General features: G+C 41.5%; 1 protein-coding gene across 6 annotated transcripts; it reads left to right on the forward strand.

Annotated features, from left to right (window-relative positions):
- Positions 1-148: 148 nt before the first annotated feature.
- Positions 149-17,872, forward strand: adra1aa (adrenoceptor alpha 1Aa). 6 transcript variants are annotated; one of them, XM_077522928.1, is made up of 4 exons: positions 4,935-5,127; positions 8,345-9,916; positions 12,597-12,685; positions 16,962-17,029. In XM_077522928.1, exons 2-3 carry the CDS (start codon positions 9,019-9,021, stop codon positions 12,650-12,652), a joined length of 954 nt encoding a protein of 317 aa, XP_077379054.1. In that variant the 5' UTR covers positions 4,935-5,127; positions 8,345-9,018; the 3' UTR covers positions 12,653-12,685; positions 16,962-17,029. The 6 variants fall into 6 exon arrangements, with proteins under 6 accessions (XP_077379051.1, XP_077379052.1, XP_077379054.1 ...); XM_077522925.1 differs by lacking the exons at positions 4,935-5,127; positions 12,597-12,685 and adding an exon at positions 149-249 and having other exon boundaries at positions 16,962-17,872; XM_077522926.1 differs by lacking the exons at positions 4,935-5,127; positions 12,597-12,685 and adding an exon at positions 4,590-4,742 and having other exon boundaries at positions 16,962-17,872.
- The last annotated feature ends 232 nt before the right edge of the window (positions 17,873-18,104 follow it).

Genomic DNA, 18,104 nt, shown 5'->3' on the forward strand with positions numbered 1-18,104 from the left:
CAATGCTTCCCACAACACATGAACAAACACCACTCCCTAAATACAACACTAACGAGACACTTACAAGACACACCTGGGAAACACAGCAGGCAGAGGGCACTAATTAGGTCACACATACTGGGAAGGGAAGACATATGCAGGTGGACAAGGTTAACGATGACGAGACTAGGGGAGACAAAACCGGACAAAAGACAACATAAACACCCAAAACTACACCAAAGCCCAACCCCCCAAAGCCGAATCATGACAGTAAGTGACAAAATGGCCACCGGCTGAGATAAACAAAAGCAGGTGCTTCTCTGTCATCTTATCATTATTGCTTTTCAGTTTATGTCCGAACATGTCGCTGTTGCGTTGTCCCTGTTTTCTCCACCTAATAATTCCCACAAATCTCAGTCAATCAAGATCTTTTTCTTTTTTTTTTTTTAACTTTTTTATTTTATTTTATTTTTTTAACAATGTATCATAATCCAGATTCTCGAGGCTGATGAAGGCAACACGCCTATTTTGAAGTCATGAGCAGAAAGTCCATATGGATGTCTGTTTTCAAACAAAGGGAGTTAAAGTACTTGTAAAAAGTTTAGTACAGTAACAAAGTAATGGTACTTTGGTATTGGTACCTGTATTTCCCACCACTGACCGCGACCCTGAACATGCTAAGTACTAGAAAACCCATGGATAAATGGTCTATCAAAATTTGTTTTGATAGACTGTTTTATTTTATTTCCCTATACTTGATGTTGTGTCATTATATGTATGTATTTAACTCATTCACTCCCAACCATTTTCACTTAAGTGTTTTCCTGGATTTTGACCGATTTCTCAAGGCCCGTGAAATATTATGTTCTATAGCTATAAAAATATGGAACATACCAATAGAGAGATTAGAGTCTCTTCTATTATCAGGGAAAAAAGTATATTCCTATCCGTTTCCACTGTGCAGCAATTAGCAATAGAACATGGCTAAGTTTCATCGTTTTTCACAATTCTGCTTAGAACTGTGGGAAAACTGTGGGAGTTTTAACATAGCCTGGTTGATCTCTTATACTCTGCTCCCACTCAACCATTTTCTACAGTAAAAAACAAAAAACTTATAAATACGTCTTTGGGACACTTAAAACATTAAAAATATGACGTACTTATTCGTTTTTGGGAGCTAATGAGTTAAATATTCCAAATAACCTGTGTAAACGATCTTGCATAAATTAAGCTGCAACCTTTACGTGTTGTGTTTACAACCTGTCCCGATATCGACAGCGGCATTCTCTTGGAGCTTTCCAAACACATAGATTTATGCTTCGTTGGGAACCATTGGCCTGTAAGTATCGATGTGGTGTAGGTGGCATAACAACGCTGCTGGGGTGCCATCTGGAGATGTGATTAATTAATCAGGTGATAGTCAAGTCATCCGTGGTCCGAGGTGAGCAAATTCATGTTAGCACATCTCAGACACTACCACAGCTTAGCACAAGCAGATGTGTGTATGTGTGTGCGTGACTCGTAAGAGGACATCCTTTGGGTGACACCGCGCAGTAGGAGAACAGCATTTAAGCCATAATTAGAGTCCTGTTCGGAGTGGAGTTCTGTCTGCCGAGATAATGAGGTCCACCTTCATTACAGCAATTGCGCATAGCCTCAATGATTGCAGCCCAACAAAAGCCTGCATCGTTATAGCACTTGAGCAACCTGAAAAATCTCAACGTTTAACACATTCTCACATTTAAATTCGCCACAAGTCAGAGCTGATCGACTGTGGCATGTGGCTGGTACGCATGCAGATGCAAATACAGAGAGAGATTATTTCGTCATTCTTTGGTTGACAGAGCGACATAATAAATTGTTTGATAACATTACGAGTAACGTTGATTCAGCTTGAATGTGAAATTTAATTTTATCAGCCATTTTTAAAACTAATTAAAACCATTTGCTCCCCAAAACGTATAAATACGTTATATTTGAAATGTTTTAAGTGTCCCAAAGATGTAATTATACCTTTTTTATGCTAGAGCATACCGAAGGCTTTGATGCAGCCTCAACTGCAAAGAACAGTTGATGAAATTGTAGTTATTACACAAACGGCCAGCAGGTGGCAGCAGAGCAAAGAAGATCTACCAGGACCATGAAATAAAATTACTCACAATTCTAAATAGATTTGAGAAAAATGATGAAACTTCTCTATATTCTAATGCTAATTGCTGCAAAACGGAAACAGATAGAAACATAATTTTTTTTCCTGATGAAAGAAGATACTTTAATCTTTCTTTTGGTAGGTTCCATGTTTTTATAGCAATAGAACACAATATTCGGCGGGCCTTGCAAAATCAGTCAAAATCCAGTAAAACTTGTGAAAATGGCTGGGAGTGAATGAGTTTTAAATTTAGTTTTGAGTTTTAAAGCAGTTTCAATCACACTTGTTCATTTTTAACATATTTAGTCACCATCATCCACTTTTTATTTTGTTAATTTTTAAATCGAAATAAATATTTTTTTCTTTATTTTAGTCCAAGAAAACATAATTTTAGCAGCATGGTGGATGAGTGATTAGCACGTCCACTTCCCAGTACTGAGGACTCGGGTTTGAGTCCAGGCTCTGGCTTCCTGGGTGGAGTTTGGATGTTCTCCCAGTGCCTGCGTGGGTCTTCTCCGGGTACTCCAGTCTCCTCCCACATTCCAAAGACATGCATGGCAGGTTCATTGGGCGCTCCAAATTGTCCCTCAGTGTGCTTGTGAGTGTGGATGGTTGCTCGTCTCTGTGTGCCCTGCGATTAGCTGGCAACCAGTCGTGTACCCCGCCTACTGCCCAAAGCCAGCTGAGATAGGCTCCAGCACCACCCGCGACCCTTGTGAGGAATGAGTGGTCAAGAAAATGGATGGATGGTTTTATTCAACAAAAACCGTCAACTAGTTTTGGTTTTCGAGTGAGTTTTCATTGACGAAATTAACACTAGACTGCATAAAAGTGCAATGAACTTGAATGCTGTCCATTCACTATTTAGAGTGGTTGCAACTATAGTAACATATTTCTTACAAATTCATCATAGCAAGGTTTGACTCCGGTGGTTTCGCAATCTCTCTTTCGAGTGCAAGGCTCAGTGTGGAAACGTGTGAGTGTAGGTGGACAGCTGTCATGATATCAGGAGCTTCATAAACCAGATGACGTAGTCCAGCACCTTTATTTCACAATGTCAGATGACGCTATAAAAAATGTCACACCCCCAAGGAGTGGTGGCTTCAAGAATGTGACTGCAGCAAAACATGATAGTGTAGTTTCTTATACATTTTTTTCCTGCACATAACAAACAAATCTCTGCATGTTCATTCATCTTTAAAATAGGAAATGTGATTAATTGATGCAATTAAGGCGAATGTCACTGCAAATGCCAACATCAGTGTGTTGCCTCCATGATGGGGAGTGTTTCCTCCAGCGCAGAGATATTGATTTCGGTATCTTTTGAAAGTCGTCAGCCCACCCTACCGCAGGGTGGGCTCATACAGGTAATTGCTTTTTCAACAGGTCTGAAATAGCACGATAAAAACCCTTACAAGATGCAAACAGTCAGCTACTGACAACTGCACTTGAAATGAGAATGTCACTTAAGGAGCTAATTATTTTTGCAATATTTGTATAAATATTCATTTGCCTTAAATATTAGTTTAGTTGTTTCACATCAACTGATCTGCTGATGTAGTAGGCTACACTGTTTTGGGGGCAGCTTGGGTGTGTATATAGGCTACTATAACGAGGTTTAATCTGCATAAATGTCAGACTTGATGTCCATGATTCGTGGAAAGTCATGGACCATGAAGCTAGAATGCACCACAGAAAAACCTATTGTTCTTTAAATTTCAATAATATGCCAAAAAATATTCTATCACGTCAATGTACTTTGTTACAAAATATAATGGTAGGTCTAATAATCACTATATCGGTCACACCGCGCCTAACAGAGGGTTGAACTGTTTCACCGCCATCTTCTTCTATGGATACCCAAAGGAGAAGAATTTTGCAACCGTAGTAGTTGGTGGAATAGGCTTGCGAGATTTGGTCTCTCTGAGGCACCGTAGTGCACATGCTTCAAAATGCTTGCTCTTCAAACTTAGGTTGTTGCATTCGTTCACTACTAGATGGCAACAAATTTTACACACCGTCTCTTTAAATGTGTAATTTTAGCGTCATTTGTTTCTTGTTTCAGTCTATTTTTAACAACAAAAGGGTCCCCTCTCTGCATTCTCTAATGGGCTAAATAGATGTCTCCTGATATGAGGAATTACCCACCCAATTCAATTAACATAGCGTGTGATTGCTTTAGCTTCATCTCTTCATCATACCTCGACTGGAGGGGTGGGGGTGTGGTGGTGGGGGGGGGGGGGGGGGGGGGTTGATAGCGCGGGGGGCGGTGGGGTATGGGGGGTAAGGTGGATTGTGGGTCTCTGTGTGCAAGCAAGTGCATTGAATAATATAATGCCCTTCATGAATTGGCACCATGTGGATGAATTGCAATTACCTGTTGCACCTGCAGGCAATTGCCGAAGCCATTGACTGGATGGCTTTAATTATGCATGCCAGACGAACGTGAACAAGGTTAAACTATATATTATTCTGATCGTTTGAATGAATGCTTGAATGCGGACTTGGAAAGTGCACGCAATAAGGAACTGTCATGTTTTGTCAATGGAAAGAAATGTGAATCTTGTAAAAGTTGTCCTTTGATATTTTTCATTGAAGTTCTCAGCGAAGGAAGGTGAGAGACTGAACGTTGATTGAATATTTCTCAATGGGGATTCACTTAGGGGGGTAGAGTAATTGGTTGGGATGACGTATATGGAGTGGAGTGTGGATCATACGGGGATAAATAAGGGCGGGGGGCGCACTATGCAAGGATGTGTGGTTGGCTGGGTGGGTGGTGATGGGGGAACACTGATCAAATCGACTGAGGAGTGAGAGGAGGGAGTCATTAAGTACTCATCGTCGTGTCGGGGAGTCCGTGAAGGTGTCTCGGTACTCATGAAGCTTTCTACGCGGTGGGCGCACTTGAGCAGCGGGTCTTAGCGCACGAGGAGACAGCGTGGGCGCAGACGTGGACAAGACTTCGCGAGAGATGTTAAAACCTCAACAAGAGAATGTGGGTGAGTCCGGTTTAATTATCTTTTAAAAAAGAATAAGAAGGGAAAAAGGAGCGTTGCCTCTTTTCGCATAATTGAATAATCCATAAATTGCTGCGTTCACAGACTGCCGTAAAAGGCATTAGACCTCTGAGAATCATTTGCAGGTACTGTATTAATTAAGAAAGAATAATCTGCTTCTAAAACAGCATAATCTACTACAACGGCAATATACTGTATGAATATGTACACTCAATATCTGCATTAATTTATCGCAATATCTCCTACCTATAGGGGGGAAAAAAACTTAATAGATTTACAGGATGGTGAAATGCATTGACCACAACATTAGGTACACCTGCAATATCAAACCACAGGAATAGTACCACATCCTCTTATAGGTGAACACACTCATTGGCCATAATGGTCACTGCGCAATCTCATACAATTCAGTAGAGGAGCTGTAAAAAAAATAGTTTGCCAAAAATATGCAAATTTGGAATACGGGTGGCACTTTTACTGTTTATTCCTTGTGGATGTGGTTTGCAGTGTTGTAGTTTTGCAAATATCTTGGTGTTTGTGGTTAGGTTACATTATAATCTTTTTAATATTTGTCTTATTTTGTGACTTTGCTAATATTGTGTTTACAATAGTCAGCTAAATAAGAGGGTAAAAATGTGATGTATCCAAACTGAGCATTTTTCTCTTTGTAAATACAGAATTATTCATGTTATTCAGGGTTGTGCCTTTTAGTTGTTCCTATGAGTCTAGTTAAACTATAGTGCACATATTCTGTTGTTCTCCTCTCTTAAAAGCATCCTCACATTTGCATTAATGAATAGGCATGCAGTGATTCTCATTTGAAATGATTTTTAATCCTAAAAATGGACTTTATGGCTCAGTGCCCGGCAAAGTCTAATGATGGCCCCGAGTCCCTTGCTCTGTCATTCTTAAGGACTCTAAAGCGAGAGTCTGTCAGGCAACTCACAGCGGCCGCTGCTTACCCTGCGTGAGGAGGAGGAGATTGCAACTGAGTCAGAGTGGATGTTTACGCTTCCACTTATAAATAACTGCAGCCATGTAGTGACCATGTGTCACAAAATGTCCTTGACGTTATTGTGAATCCCAGTCCCTCCTCATTAGAAGCCACATGTGTTAGTGTATGTCTGCCAAGTTGACTAATTCTCCTTCTGCCATATTGTGAGCTTATGAAAGGGGAGGCCTTTGAATTTGATATAACATATGCTCCAAGGGCTACCTGTGGAGTATGATTAGCTAAAAAAAATAAAAAATAAAAATAATCAATATTACTCATCTCGTCTTCAAGCACATACTAAGGCTGGTGAAATCAACAGGTCTTTCATCGTGGCTCAATATTATGAACTTCCATGCACTCCTCCCAGAAAGATCAAACTGGATGAAAGAGGCTCATCTTAACTGGGCTCGTTTTAATAAAATGGAGCACTCCAACACAAATAAATCAATCGTGGTTACCATGCATAGACTGTTATTTTGAAATGATTTCCTTCAGTTCAGTAAATGAAAATGTCTTGCGGACCAAACAGTTTTATTCCTGCCAGCACCAGTGTGGTTTATTTAATATGCATACAGTCCAAGACGATGGTGCTTCTTCTGAAGGACAAACATTTACATATTACTTTTGTAATCTCCTCGAAGGCAATACACTCGTTCAGCAGGCGCATGCATCTTTTGAGCAGCGTGGGTGGAAGCCGCTGCTTCCCAATGACCTCTGGATGCAAGCTATGCCACACCTTCAATGAGGCGAGCACACAGCAGAACTTATCAGCGACGTGGAGTCCATCAAACACTCCAAAGAGCCTTCTGTGCAGTATTGAGCAGAGATTTGCGGCAAAATGTCAGCTGCTTAATAGTGCGGCGAGGAGAGGAGAGAGGGAGAGACACGAGGGGATTACACGATGCTTTCACCTCTCACTAACTAAAGATTGTCTGATTTAAACAATTTCAATTGATTTGACTGCACAGAATGGTTGGTTCATGTGGGCCTGAGCTAATTGTCTTGAGAAACTGTTGCCCCCCCCCCCAGATTTGGTCTCTTCTGGTGAGTTTTACTTGTAGGAGGAAACAAAAAAAAAACAACTAGTTATCATATTAAAGTGGTAGTGTGTAGGTTTAGTGCCATCTAGCGGCGAACTTATAACTTCATTTAATTCATTAAAAAAAAGCACTCTTATTTCAATAACACACAAATTATATATATATATATATATATATATATATATATATATATATATATATATATATATATATATACACATATATAATATACACATATATATGGAAGGAGATGAACTCTGCCCCATATTTAAAGTGGAAGTCAACCCCAATTTTTTTTTTTGACAATAATATGTTCTTTGCATTCCCACTAGTCTAAATATGGTGTACTGGTTAATGTTGTGTAAGTGTATATGCGTTAAGCAGAAAAATCCAGTCGTCTCAGGAGGCGGCCATTTTGCCACTTCAATTCAGCTTCAGAAAACAGGTGAGCTGTGACTGGTCATTGCCTGAGCAACATTGATGTCATCTCCAGTCGCCCCCTGAGATGGAGATAAACAGCCGGATTTTGCTGCGGAACTCATATTCCACAAATGTAATGTTAATCAGAATGTCATGTTTAGACTAGTGAGGTCACATATAACATATTATTGTCAAGAAATGTTTAACATCAACTTCCCCTTTAATATAGGGTCGACCACCTGGCAGGCGCAGGTGGTCATTGCTGAGTCCTGGGATTCTTGTCTCCTTCTGCTTTGCTCTTGCTAGCTTCTCCTCTTGTTAGCCGCTCCAGTGAGTTCTTGCTAGCTACGCTAGCTCCTGCTCGCTTGCTCACCCCAAATAATAACTGGTAGTAGCTAATTGGTGGTAGGCTTGAGAAGTGTGGTCTCTCTGAGGCACAATAGTTCATAATCATTGCATGCTATTAGTTCACCACTAGATGGGACTAAATCCTACACACTGTCACTTTAACAGTCTCCGTAATCTGCAACCTTGGATTGTGTTTTACCGATATGAACATAATGAAGCTGTAGTCACATTGATCTGCCAAGCTGAGCTTTAAACGTCACCTCTCACGTAACCATGAAGGATCTGACACACACAAAGACAGCAATGAGAAAAAAAAATGAAACAAAAAGACAAAACAAGGATGGCTGCTTTTGTTTTCTGATGAATGTCTGTTTTAATTTCCTATTTCTTTTCAAAGGTTCAGGATGCTGCAACTGTTCCATGCGCACCGCAATTACTCCAGCAATCAAGAGCAGGAATCTGGAACGTGACAGCACCAGCCTACAATTGTGTCATGGACTTGAATTATGTCTTTGGAGAGTAACACTCTAATCCGAGATTTGAAAAACGTACACTGAGTGATTAAGAGCCAGTTTTGGCACCGGAGTTACAGCTAAGCATTCCCCTTCTGGCACCAATCACAAACTTTGAGGAATAGTAACTGGAACCGGATTTAAACTCAGTTTTATTGAACTGAAACTGTTCAACGAACATGAGAACAAAGAGCCGGGCTCTCTGGCAAGCTAGCTAGCTAGCTCACAATCAAAACTGTGTTGCACAAAGTCGCCATGTCCGTTACAGGTACTCCAACGCCCTCATCACCTATCCCAAGGGTCCCTCCAAATGGGCCAACCCACTTCTGACACCATTTGTCACAGAATTCCAGTTTTCAGAGCTCATGCAGAGTAGCATCCTAGCATGTAGCAGCCATAATGGCTCACTCAGCAGCACCATCTTTCAAACTGTGTTTTGTCAAGGCTGACTACTTACATTTATGACGTGCTAATGTTCCCCTCCACCTGCAGTGAAAGCTAAAACGAGCAAGAGTCTGCATACCAACTCAAGTCTGGCATCGTTGTGGTACTGGCACAGATGGTGCCCGTGCTGCACAAAATGACACCAACTCCTCTGACTCAAAACTGCTCCAACTGCAGCCAGGTGTTGACTCCAGAACTCAGTGTGGTCAAGGCTGTTGCGCTGGGCTTGGTGCTAGGCGTCTTCATCGTATTTGGAGTCGTCGGGAACATCCTAGTTATCCTCTCGGTGGTTTGCCATCGACACCTACGTACAGTGACCCATTATTTCATCGTTAATCTCGCAGTGGCAGACCTGCTCCTGAGCTCGACGGTACTACCTTTTTCTGCCATATTTGAGATCCTGGACCGGTGGGTGTTTGGCCGAGTCTTTTGTAATGTTTGGGCAGCTGTTGATGTACTCTGCTGCACAGCCTCAATAATGAGCCTGTGTGTGATATCTGTGGATCGCTACATTGGGGTCAGTTACCCGCTGCGTCATCCAGCTATCATGACAAAGCGCAGGGCCTTGCTGGCTGTCATGCTGCTGTGGGTGCTGTCAGTCATCATATCCGTCGGCCCTCTGTTCGGCTGGAAAGAGCCGGCACCGGATGACGAGTCCATCTGCAGGATCACGGAGGAGCCGGCCTATGCTATCTTCTCCGCTGTGGGCTCCTTCTACCTCCCGCTGGCCATCATTCTGGTCATGTACTGCAGGGTGTACGTGGTGGCGCACAGAGAGAGCCAGGGCCTGAGGGAGGGTCACAAGACCGAGAAGTCGGATTCAGAATTTGTTATACTCAGGATCCATCGAGGCAACACAACTGCAAGTGACGACGAGGCCCTTCGCAGTCGCACGCATTTTGCCCTGCGGTTGCTCAAGTTCTCTCGGGAGAAGAAGGCGGCCAAGACATTGGGAATTGTCGTGGGATGCTTTGTACTCTGCTGGCTGCCTTTCTTCCTGGTCCTCCCCATCAGTGAGTATGCTTTAGTGATTAAATATTTCAGCTCTTTTTGTGTCTCCTCACTGGTCGAGATATTGCTATACAGTATGTAAGCCATAACATAATCGTCCAACAAGATCCAATGCTGCATCAGTTCAGTTGACTTCTGGCAAAAAGCAGACTATACTAGTTAGTCAGTCACAGGCTCAGCGCACAGTGACAGACAACCAATCACATTCAAATTCACTATAGCTGGCTAAATGCAAACACTGAAATTTCCCTTGATCCACGATCTAAAATGGAATTTAGTTTACATCACATTTAGTTAGTTGTACTGTATGTAGTTTAATATAGACCGCATATACACATTCATAACTGAATACAAAGTGAATTTACAGGACTGTCAATTAGAATATTGTGATAGTCCATTATTTTCTGTAACGCAATTAAAGAAGCAAAAATGCAATACATTCTGGATTCATTACAAATCCACTGAAATATTGCAAGCCTTTTATTGTTTTAATATTGCTGATTATGGCTCTTTTTTTTTTACTTGGTCTGAGGAAATATTCTAATATTTTGAGATAGGATATTTGAGTTTTGCCCTGCGATTGGCTGGCAACCAGTCCAGGGTGTCCCCCGCCTACTGCCCAGAGCCAGCTGAGATAGTAGATGATGGTAGATGAGTTGGATGGATGGATGGATGGATGGATGGAACCATGCTTTCATTCACAATCCTGGCAACAGTTTAAGCACTAGCAGACTTAAAAGTTGAAAATCTGCAATTAAAATGGTCTCCTTTGTTAGACAATCTAATTTACACACAGAATCGATCCTGAATAGTCTCTCGACCAACAACGTTTTGACCAGTCCTGGTAGACGCATCATAAATAGGCTCAATAGCTCATTCAAATAGCTGTCAGCTCCAAGTGTACCCTTTTTTTTTTTTTGTAAACAATTGCTCCGAATATGAGTGACATTCACAGACACACAGCTCCATGATTAAAGTGTCAATCCTGCTGCCTCTGACCCCCGTGGATCATTTAATAACAATCTTAGACACAGACAGGCAGAGCTATCAAACGCATGTCAGACTTTATGATGTCCACTTACCTGATGGAGACAATCCTCAGGGAAAATCACACAAATTAGCAGCCATGCATGGCATACGGGGAAAAAATAACTTGATTAGTGAAGGAACATGATGATTGATGTAAACTGTCATTATTAATCATCTAACGTTTGAAGACATTTTAGGAAGTGTGTTTTCCCTTTGCAGTTAAGACTGTTATGACAGTTATTTGTAAGCTTACCAAGCCTATTTGTATTTTCACTTCCTTACAATTGCATCCTGCATTGTAGGAGAGGCATTATTTAACAATGCATTTATTATTGTAGCTGTCGTTTGCAGTGGCGGCCAACTGCACTGCATCATACTGACAGGTTGTTGTTGTTGTTTTTTTGCCACCTCATTTTACTTACACGAAAAGGAGAAAATATTAATAACATCTTTCAGTATGATGTAGTGCAGTTCTACAACTACAATATTAATATTATTCAATTACAAAAATAATTACTGTAGATATCCTGTTGTGGATTGCCTTGGATTCTCTGTAATCTGCTATTACTTTTAAAAACACTTACAGTATAGACAACTACTTGTGATGTTTTTAATTTGTCCATTTCACGCAATCGCCATTGGAGAGTTATAGGAGTGTGAATCAGTAGCATTTGAACAATGAAACAGTGACATCACATCACCTTGTGTTACTAATTAAATAGTCCATTCTAAACGTAAACTCAACATGCCAACAAAAAATACAACCCGTTAACAGATGTCAGGCACTGACAATGCTCAGTGAAGATGAACAAACCGAGACAATTATCATGACAAGCCAACAAAAAGAGAATCAGCAGGAGTGTACAGGAACTAGGACGCAGCTGAATCCACTCAGCCTAATCACAGGTGGGAGCTATGCCACTGATTGGCTGACACTTGACGGGTCAGGTCTGACGATGAGACACAGGTGTGACCAATCAAATGACAGGAGGGAAAGAAACCGTCACCCCCGAAAAGGAAACAAGACATTCCCATTCCTATAGTTCGTCTCGAGTCTCTAAAAGATTATTATGGCTGTTATCCAAAAGAATAACATTGTAAATGTCAAACTTGTTCAATATATACAATAAAAAAAAACATTGCATGTGTTAATTGGTTAACACTGAGTTCTTCTGAGTCACAGACTTGCTAGTTGTTGTGATGTGAAACAGCACAATAGCCAATTAAAAGTGACCTTCAACCTGCGTTGTTGTCGGAGCAACTGGTTGTGCTGAGTGTTTCCAAACTTATATTGAGTCAAGGCACATACATTACAAAAATATCACCCAAAAAGGGACACTATACCCTGAAATGTAGTTTATCTGACCTCAATTTACTTAGGGTGTAATCTGGGCCTGTTTTAGTTGGACACAGAACTGATTTACTCAAAGGGATTGAATTCTGAGCAATTAAATCAAATTGGATAATTTCCTACCGCACACCTGATGGTCTCCCATGGCACACTGGTTGGTGGCAGAATCATTGCCAAGTTGTTCACCAATCACCTCGAAACAAACAACAAAGATGTTCACAACAATGTAGTTGCCAGATAAGCTAACCTATGGTACTTCTATTTTTACAACAATCATTTCTTATTCTTTCTATTTCTCTCAGGTCAGTCTTGGTACAATGACGGACATTTTGTGTGGGAGGGAACTAATATTGTATGATCTTCCAGTGATTTCCAATAACTGAGAAATCAGGTGAGAGACAGATTGACAGGCAGAACAAGTATATGCTTTTCCACGTTATCAGAAGGTACAATTAACTTCTGGAGCCATCTGTTGTCATTCAAACAAGAGAATTAAAGCTCTGTGTTGAACTAAACAAGCCCAGATTTCACACTGAGCAATTGAATTTGTGAGTAACCTGAGGTGAGGTTATTTTTATCTCAGAATAGAATTATAGAATTTTCATTGCTTCCAACATGTCCCTTTTTTATTTTTATTTTATTTTTTATTTTTTAAACAAATGGTCTGTCTTTGTCACACAACCTGGCTTTACCATAAACACCATTGGAGAGGTCTCATTAATACACCAATAAACTGAATTACCAGGATGACGCAGTCATTTTGCATTGGCATGATAGCAGATAGCAAAATAAATGGTGCCATTTCTGCAATATGGATGATTTTCTACAAGTGTCTGTACCGTTACTAATCTAATATTATATGAAAATGACCCATTTACCTTTTGGACATTTTTATTTGTAAAATATGTGCACTGGCAAATAAAGGTTAGGGGAAAACAGCTATAATCATCCCGGTATACATTTAAAAATGAAATAAATGCACATATGGCTGTTTGTATTTCTGAAGGGAGGGTTTGAACTAGAAGAGTAATGAGAAACTTTATTGCTCAGGAGCTTCACACGCCCCCACATCACAATACCATCACCCATAAGTGCACTAAATCTCCATCCATAGTCTGGGAGAACGCTTTTTTTCTTTTTTCTTCCTCGCTCCCCGAGTGATCGCAATTCCTCGATAGCATAATCCAAAAGGGAGAAGCTACCATTACGCCAACAGAGGAGTAAGGATCATGATGTGTGGAAAAAAAAGAAATAAGATGTACCCATGACGTGCAATAAACGTCCACTTTCTAGACTCGTCTCCTTGCAGTCCCCCCCCCCCCCCAAATTGTCAGTCACATACCAGCTGTGATCTTGCTGATCATATTTCTAAGTGTGTTCATTATGCGACGACATTATCTGTGACATTACATTGCGCGGGTGACACTAAAGTCTTGACAACTTTGCCCACATTTTGAAAGGCAAAGTGATGCTTCAAAACTCGAAAATGAAGCAACGAACGGTACAGGCAATAACAGAATTCCCCCCCCCTCCCAACCACCACCTTTTTTTTTGTTTTGTTTATCCCAGCTGGGGATAAAATGATGGAACTGTACTGTGAGGCACAAAATGATTTGCTCCCAAGCACTCTTCACCCCGTCTTTCCATCTATATCTGGATCACAATCTCATTTTTCAATGCCAATGTTTGACATCTGCAGCAGCTCGTCCAATAAAGCCTCTCATACGGCTGCTTCTCCCCAATGTCCTCCTGGACACATAGTTGACAGACAAACAGACAGGAAAAATCCCATAACACACGCTAGCCTTATACTCTCGTATTCAGCTTTCTTTTCATGGCCAAAATTCCCCAGTGGAGAATACATCAAACCATTTAAAAAACAAAAACAATCATGCCTTGTCATAACATTTCCATAACATTTACCCATTGATATTTGAATACTAGCATGCACTATGCAGCAATGGTCCAGAGGTTACTGAGCACAACTGGATGTGAGTACAGTAAATGGTTATCTGTCAATATGTATCATATGATTGACTGCTGAACGGGGCACAGAAAACCTGCTTCTTACCCAGCTACGATTCACTGTAGAATAAATAAATAAATAAATACATAAATAAATAGATAAATATAGCAAAATTTTGTTGTGTATTTTTATTTTGTTTTGCATATTTTTACTATACTTTTAAAATATTATTTAATTTTCAAAAATAGACTGTGATCTTGTATACTTAAAAAAATAACATGAAATCACTGTAACTGTGAAAACATTATTTCTCTTCTTTTAAAATATGCATTAGAAATACATGTTTTTATTTGTTAAAATGTTCACAAGTGAATCTTAATTTCACAAAAATGTGTCTGTTAGTTAAGAGAATAAACTGTAAAATGCAACTTTAAAGGGATACTTGACACACTGAGCCATTTACACCAGTTAAAAGTTCATATTTTGTCCAGAATGAATTTGATAACTTCATTATTTTTTATGAAAATTTAATACCTTTAAAAACTGTTTTGTTTTGGGGGGGTTTCCCACTTGCTGTCGACTAAAGATGACATCACCTGTGCTAAGGAAGTAGGTAACTTCCCTCTCTGCGCTGCTGCCCGGTGCCGGTTTCCGGGGGGGGGCTCGCGGGGGGCGGGGTTCGCGGGGGGGTTGGCGGTGGTCGGGGGTAGTGGTGGCTTGTTTGAGGGGGGGGTGGAGGTATGGGTGGGTGGGGGGTTGGGTGTTGGGGGTCGGGGTGTGTTCGGGGGTTTGGGGGTGGCGGGGCCTGGGTCGTGGCGGGTGGCGGGTTTGGGTGGGGTGCTGGGGGGTCGTGGGGGTATGGGGGCTGGGGACCAGTGGGGCGCTGTGGGGACCCGCCGGGCCTCGTTCTGCGGCCTTGGGCTCGGGGGTGTGGGCCGGGGCTGGGGCGGGGGTACTCCGGGCGTCCGGGTCGGCTCGCCGACCGGTGTCCGCTCGGGTGGCGTGGGGGTGGCCTTGGTGCTGCCACGGCCTGGGGATTCCGGGGGGGGTGCTCGCTTTGCTGGACCGCGGTTGACGGCTTCTTTCTTTGGTGGTGGTACTTATGCATGCCAGATCCGTCGCACCAGCATCTACTGAAACTCAAACAGAAGTAGCCTCTCCCTCCCACAGCCCCTTGAATCAGTGGGTGCTGGTGTCTGTGGATCTCACTTTGCTTTATCTATCCTTCCCTCCTTCCTCTCTTTAGTTTTTCCTCTGGTCACTTGAGATCTCAATTTATTGGAAGTTTGAGGTTTCTGGGGTTGGCATAAGACTCTGGTTTTGTAACCACGCAGGAGGGGTTTGGTTGGTGCTGGATTTCACTTTGATGGATTGGATGTACTGGCTTCTATGGATCTCACTCTGCCTCATCAATCCTTCCCTCCTTCCTCTCTTTAGTTTTTCCTCTGGTCTCTTGAGATCTCGTTAATTTGTTGGAATTTAGAGGCTTCCGGGGTTGGCGTAAGACTTTGATTTTGTAATCATGGGGAAGGCAGGAAGTGTTTGGTCGGTGCTGGATTTCACTTTGATTTATCTTTCTTTTCTCTTTATTTTTTCTGACCTTTTCTCTGGTCTCCTGACCATTTGAACCTCACGACTCTGGCAAGACTCTGAAGTACCTGGTTAAGGCGAAGGGTAATGGGATATTTATAAGGTTTTAGGTGAATTAATGAGTATAAATTTATACGTATTTGCACGCACACGCACGCACGCACGCAAACGCACGCACACAAACGCACGCAAACGCACGCACACATACACACACAAAAAAAAAAAAAAAAAGAGCAATGATGATAAGACGTTGAATCGGTAAGACTACCGAATGAACAATTCTGAGCTCTTTAAAAAAAAGAAGAAAAAAAAAAAAAAGGAAGTAGGTAACAACCAATCATGGCTCAGTTTGCTGACCAAACCCAGAAAACAGGTGAGCCATGATTGGTCGTTAGCTATACTTTCTCAGCACAGGTGATGTCATCTTAATTGACAGCAAGTGGGGAAAAAATAGTTGTTAAAGGTATTAATTGTACATGAAAAACTAATGAAGTTATCAAATTCATTCTGGATAAAATATTAACTTTTTACTGCTGAAAACTGCTCAATGAGTCAAGTATCCCTTTAAAACTGTGGGATGAGAAAAACGAAGTTAATAATAATAAAAAGAAATTGTAATTTTATGATAAATTCTCTGTTAATTTTTTAATTGAAAATAACTAGAATTACTGTAATGTCCTAGCATTCATTGCCATTGTATGAACATTTATTTTGAAACGATATCTAACGAGACAAAGGGAAAGGGGAAGGATTGAAAGGGTGAAGAATGAAATCCGGGATACTGTCTCTGCTTTGGAGCATCACTACCAACTAAGTTTACATATCATGTGATCTAAAATTACTTCAAAACAGTGATGGCGTGACTCAGTGGTAGAGTGGTCATCTTAGTAAGCCTGAGGTTGTGTGTTTGATTCCATTCGTGACTATGTTGAAGTATCCTGTTATACGCCCCTCATGGCGCAGCTGACAATTTGGTGACATAGACTAGACTTCTGACCAGCTGAAACCAGGTCTAAGTTATGGCGCAGGTGTTGCAACGCCGTTTTAAAAGTGAATCTGACCCTAAATTCTTCTGTTTGGTGATACTGTGACCTTTCATGCGTCCGTACAGGCTCCATATTCCCTGCTTACAGACCACCGGATACAGTCTTCAAGATCACCTTCTGGCTGGGCTACTTCAACAGCTGCATCAACCCCATCATCTACCCATGCTCCAACCAGGAGTTTAAAAAGGCCTTCCAGAGTTTACTGGGAGCTCACTGTCTGAGAGCCAGTTCCAGACAGCATCATCATCATCCACATCATCATCATCATCATCTGGCTGTGGGCCAGAGTCAAATGCACGTCCACAACCAGCCCCTGACTTTGAACCTTGCTGGCAGCGGGGCATCCTGTCGCCTCAGCCCCTCGTCTCCCGTCGATCTGTCCAGGACGCCGTCCTCTCGGGACAGCAGGGAGTGGAACGTTTTTTCAGAATGTCCCACTGGAAGAACCGGACCGGCAGAGAAAAGGAGAAAAGTGGCCAAACTCTGCAGTAAAAGCTTCCAGCGGAATTGCTGCTGCTGCGTCCCCAGTGGTGGGAATCCCCCGCTGGAAGTAAACTGCACCCACCCCCCTCCGGTCGGAAAACTCCCCATCATTAAAATCCATCAGTTGTCCTTGTCGGATAAAGGGGAGCCTGTATAACCGCTGTATTCTTACATGAGAGCATATTTATTGATTTGAACCAGCAGTTAAGCCTTCGTAATTAAACTTCCAATATTTTGGATTTAAACCTTTAAAACCAGTCAGATGAAGATGGTCTTGGATGACGAGGCAAAGATGTTAACCAAATCAATCCTTGACTCAGTTGTGTATATGTGTCATGTTTCCATATTACTGAAGAACATTAAAAAGTATTGTTTTGTTGCATGATAAATAATGCAGGTCAGTGGTGCTAGTTATCGCATACGTTTTCCTAAAGAAGCCTTCTTCCATGTACTTCCATGTCACATGACAATAAATTATTTGCCCAGTAAGGTATTGATGGTGACATTTGTGGACTTTAGTTCATGAATGAAAATTTTAAATATTACCCACCTGAAGTGGAGGTCCATTCATCTATCTCAGGGGTCAGCAACCTTTCCTGTCAAAAGAGACATTTTGGGGCAACTAGATAACAAAAAAATCTCTCTTGTGATGAGTGTGTTCAGGTTAGTCAAACGTACTGAGGGCCCAAAAGCTAATTAGAGCTGCACCATAACCGAAAAATATG

This window comes from Festucalex cinctus, chromosome 5 (assembly GCF_051991245.1).
Source record: "Festucalex cinctus isolate MCC-2025b chromosome 5, RoL_Fcin_1.0, whole genome shotgun sequence".
Lineage (NCBI taxonomy): Eukaryota > Metazoa > Chordata > Actinopteri > Syngnathiformes > Syngnathidae > Festucalex > Festucalex cinctus.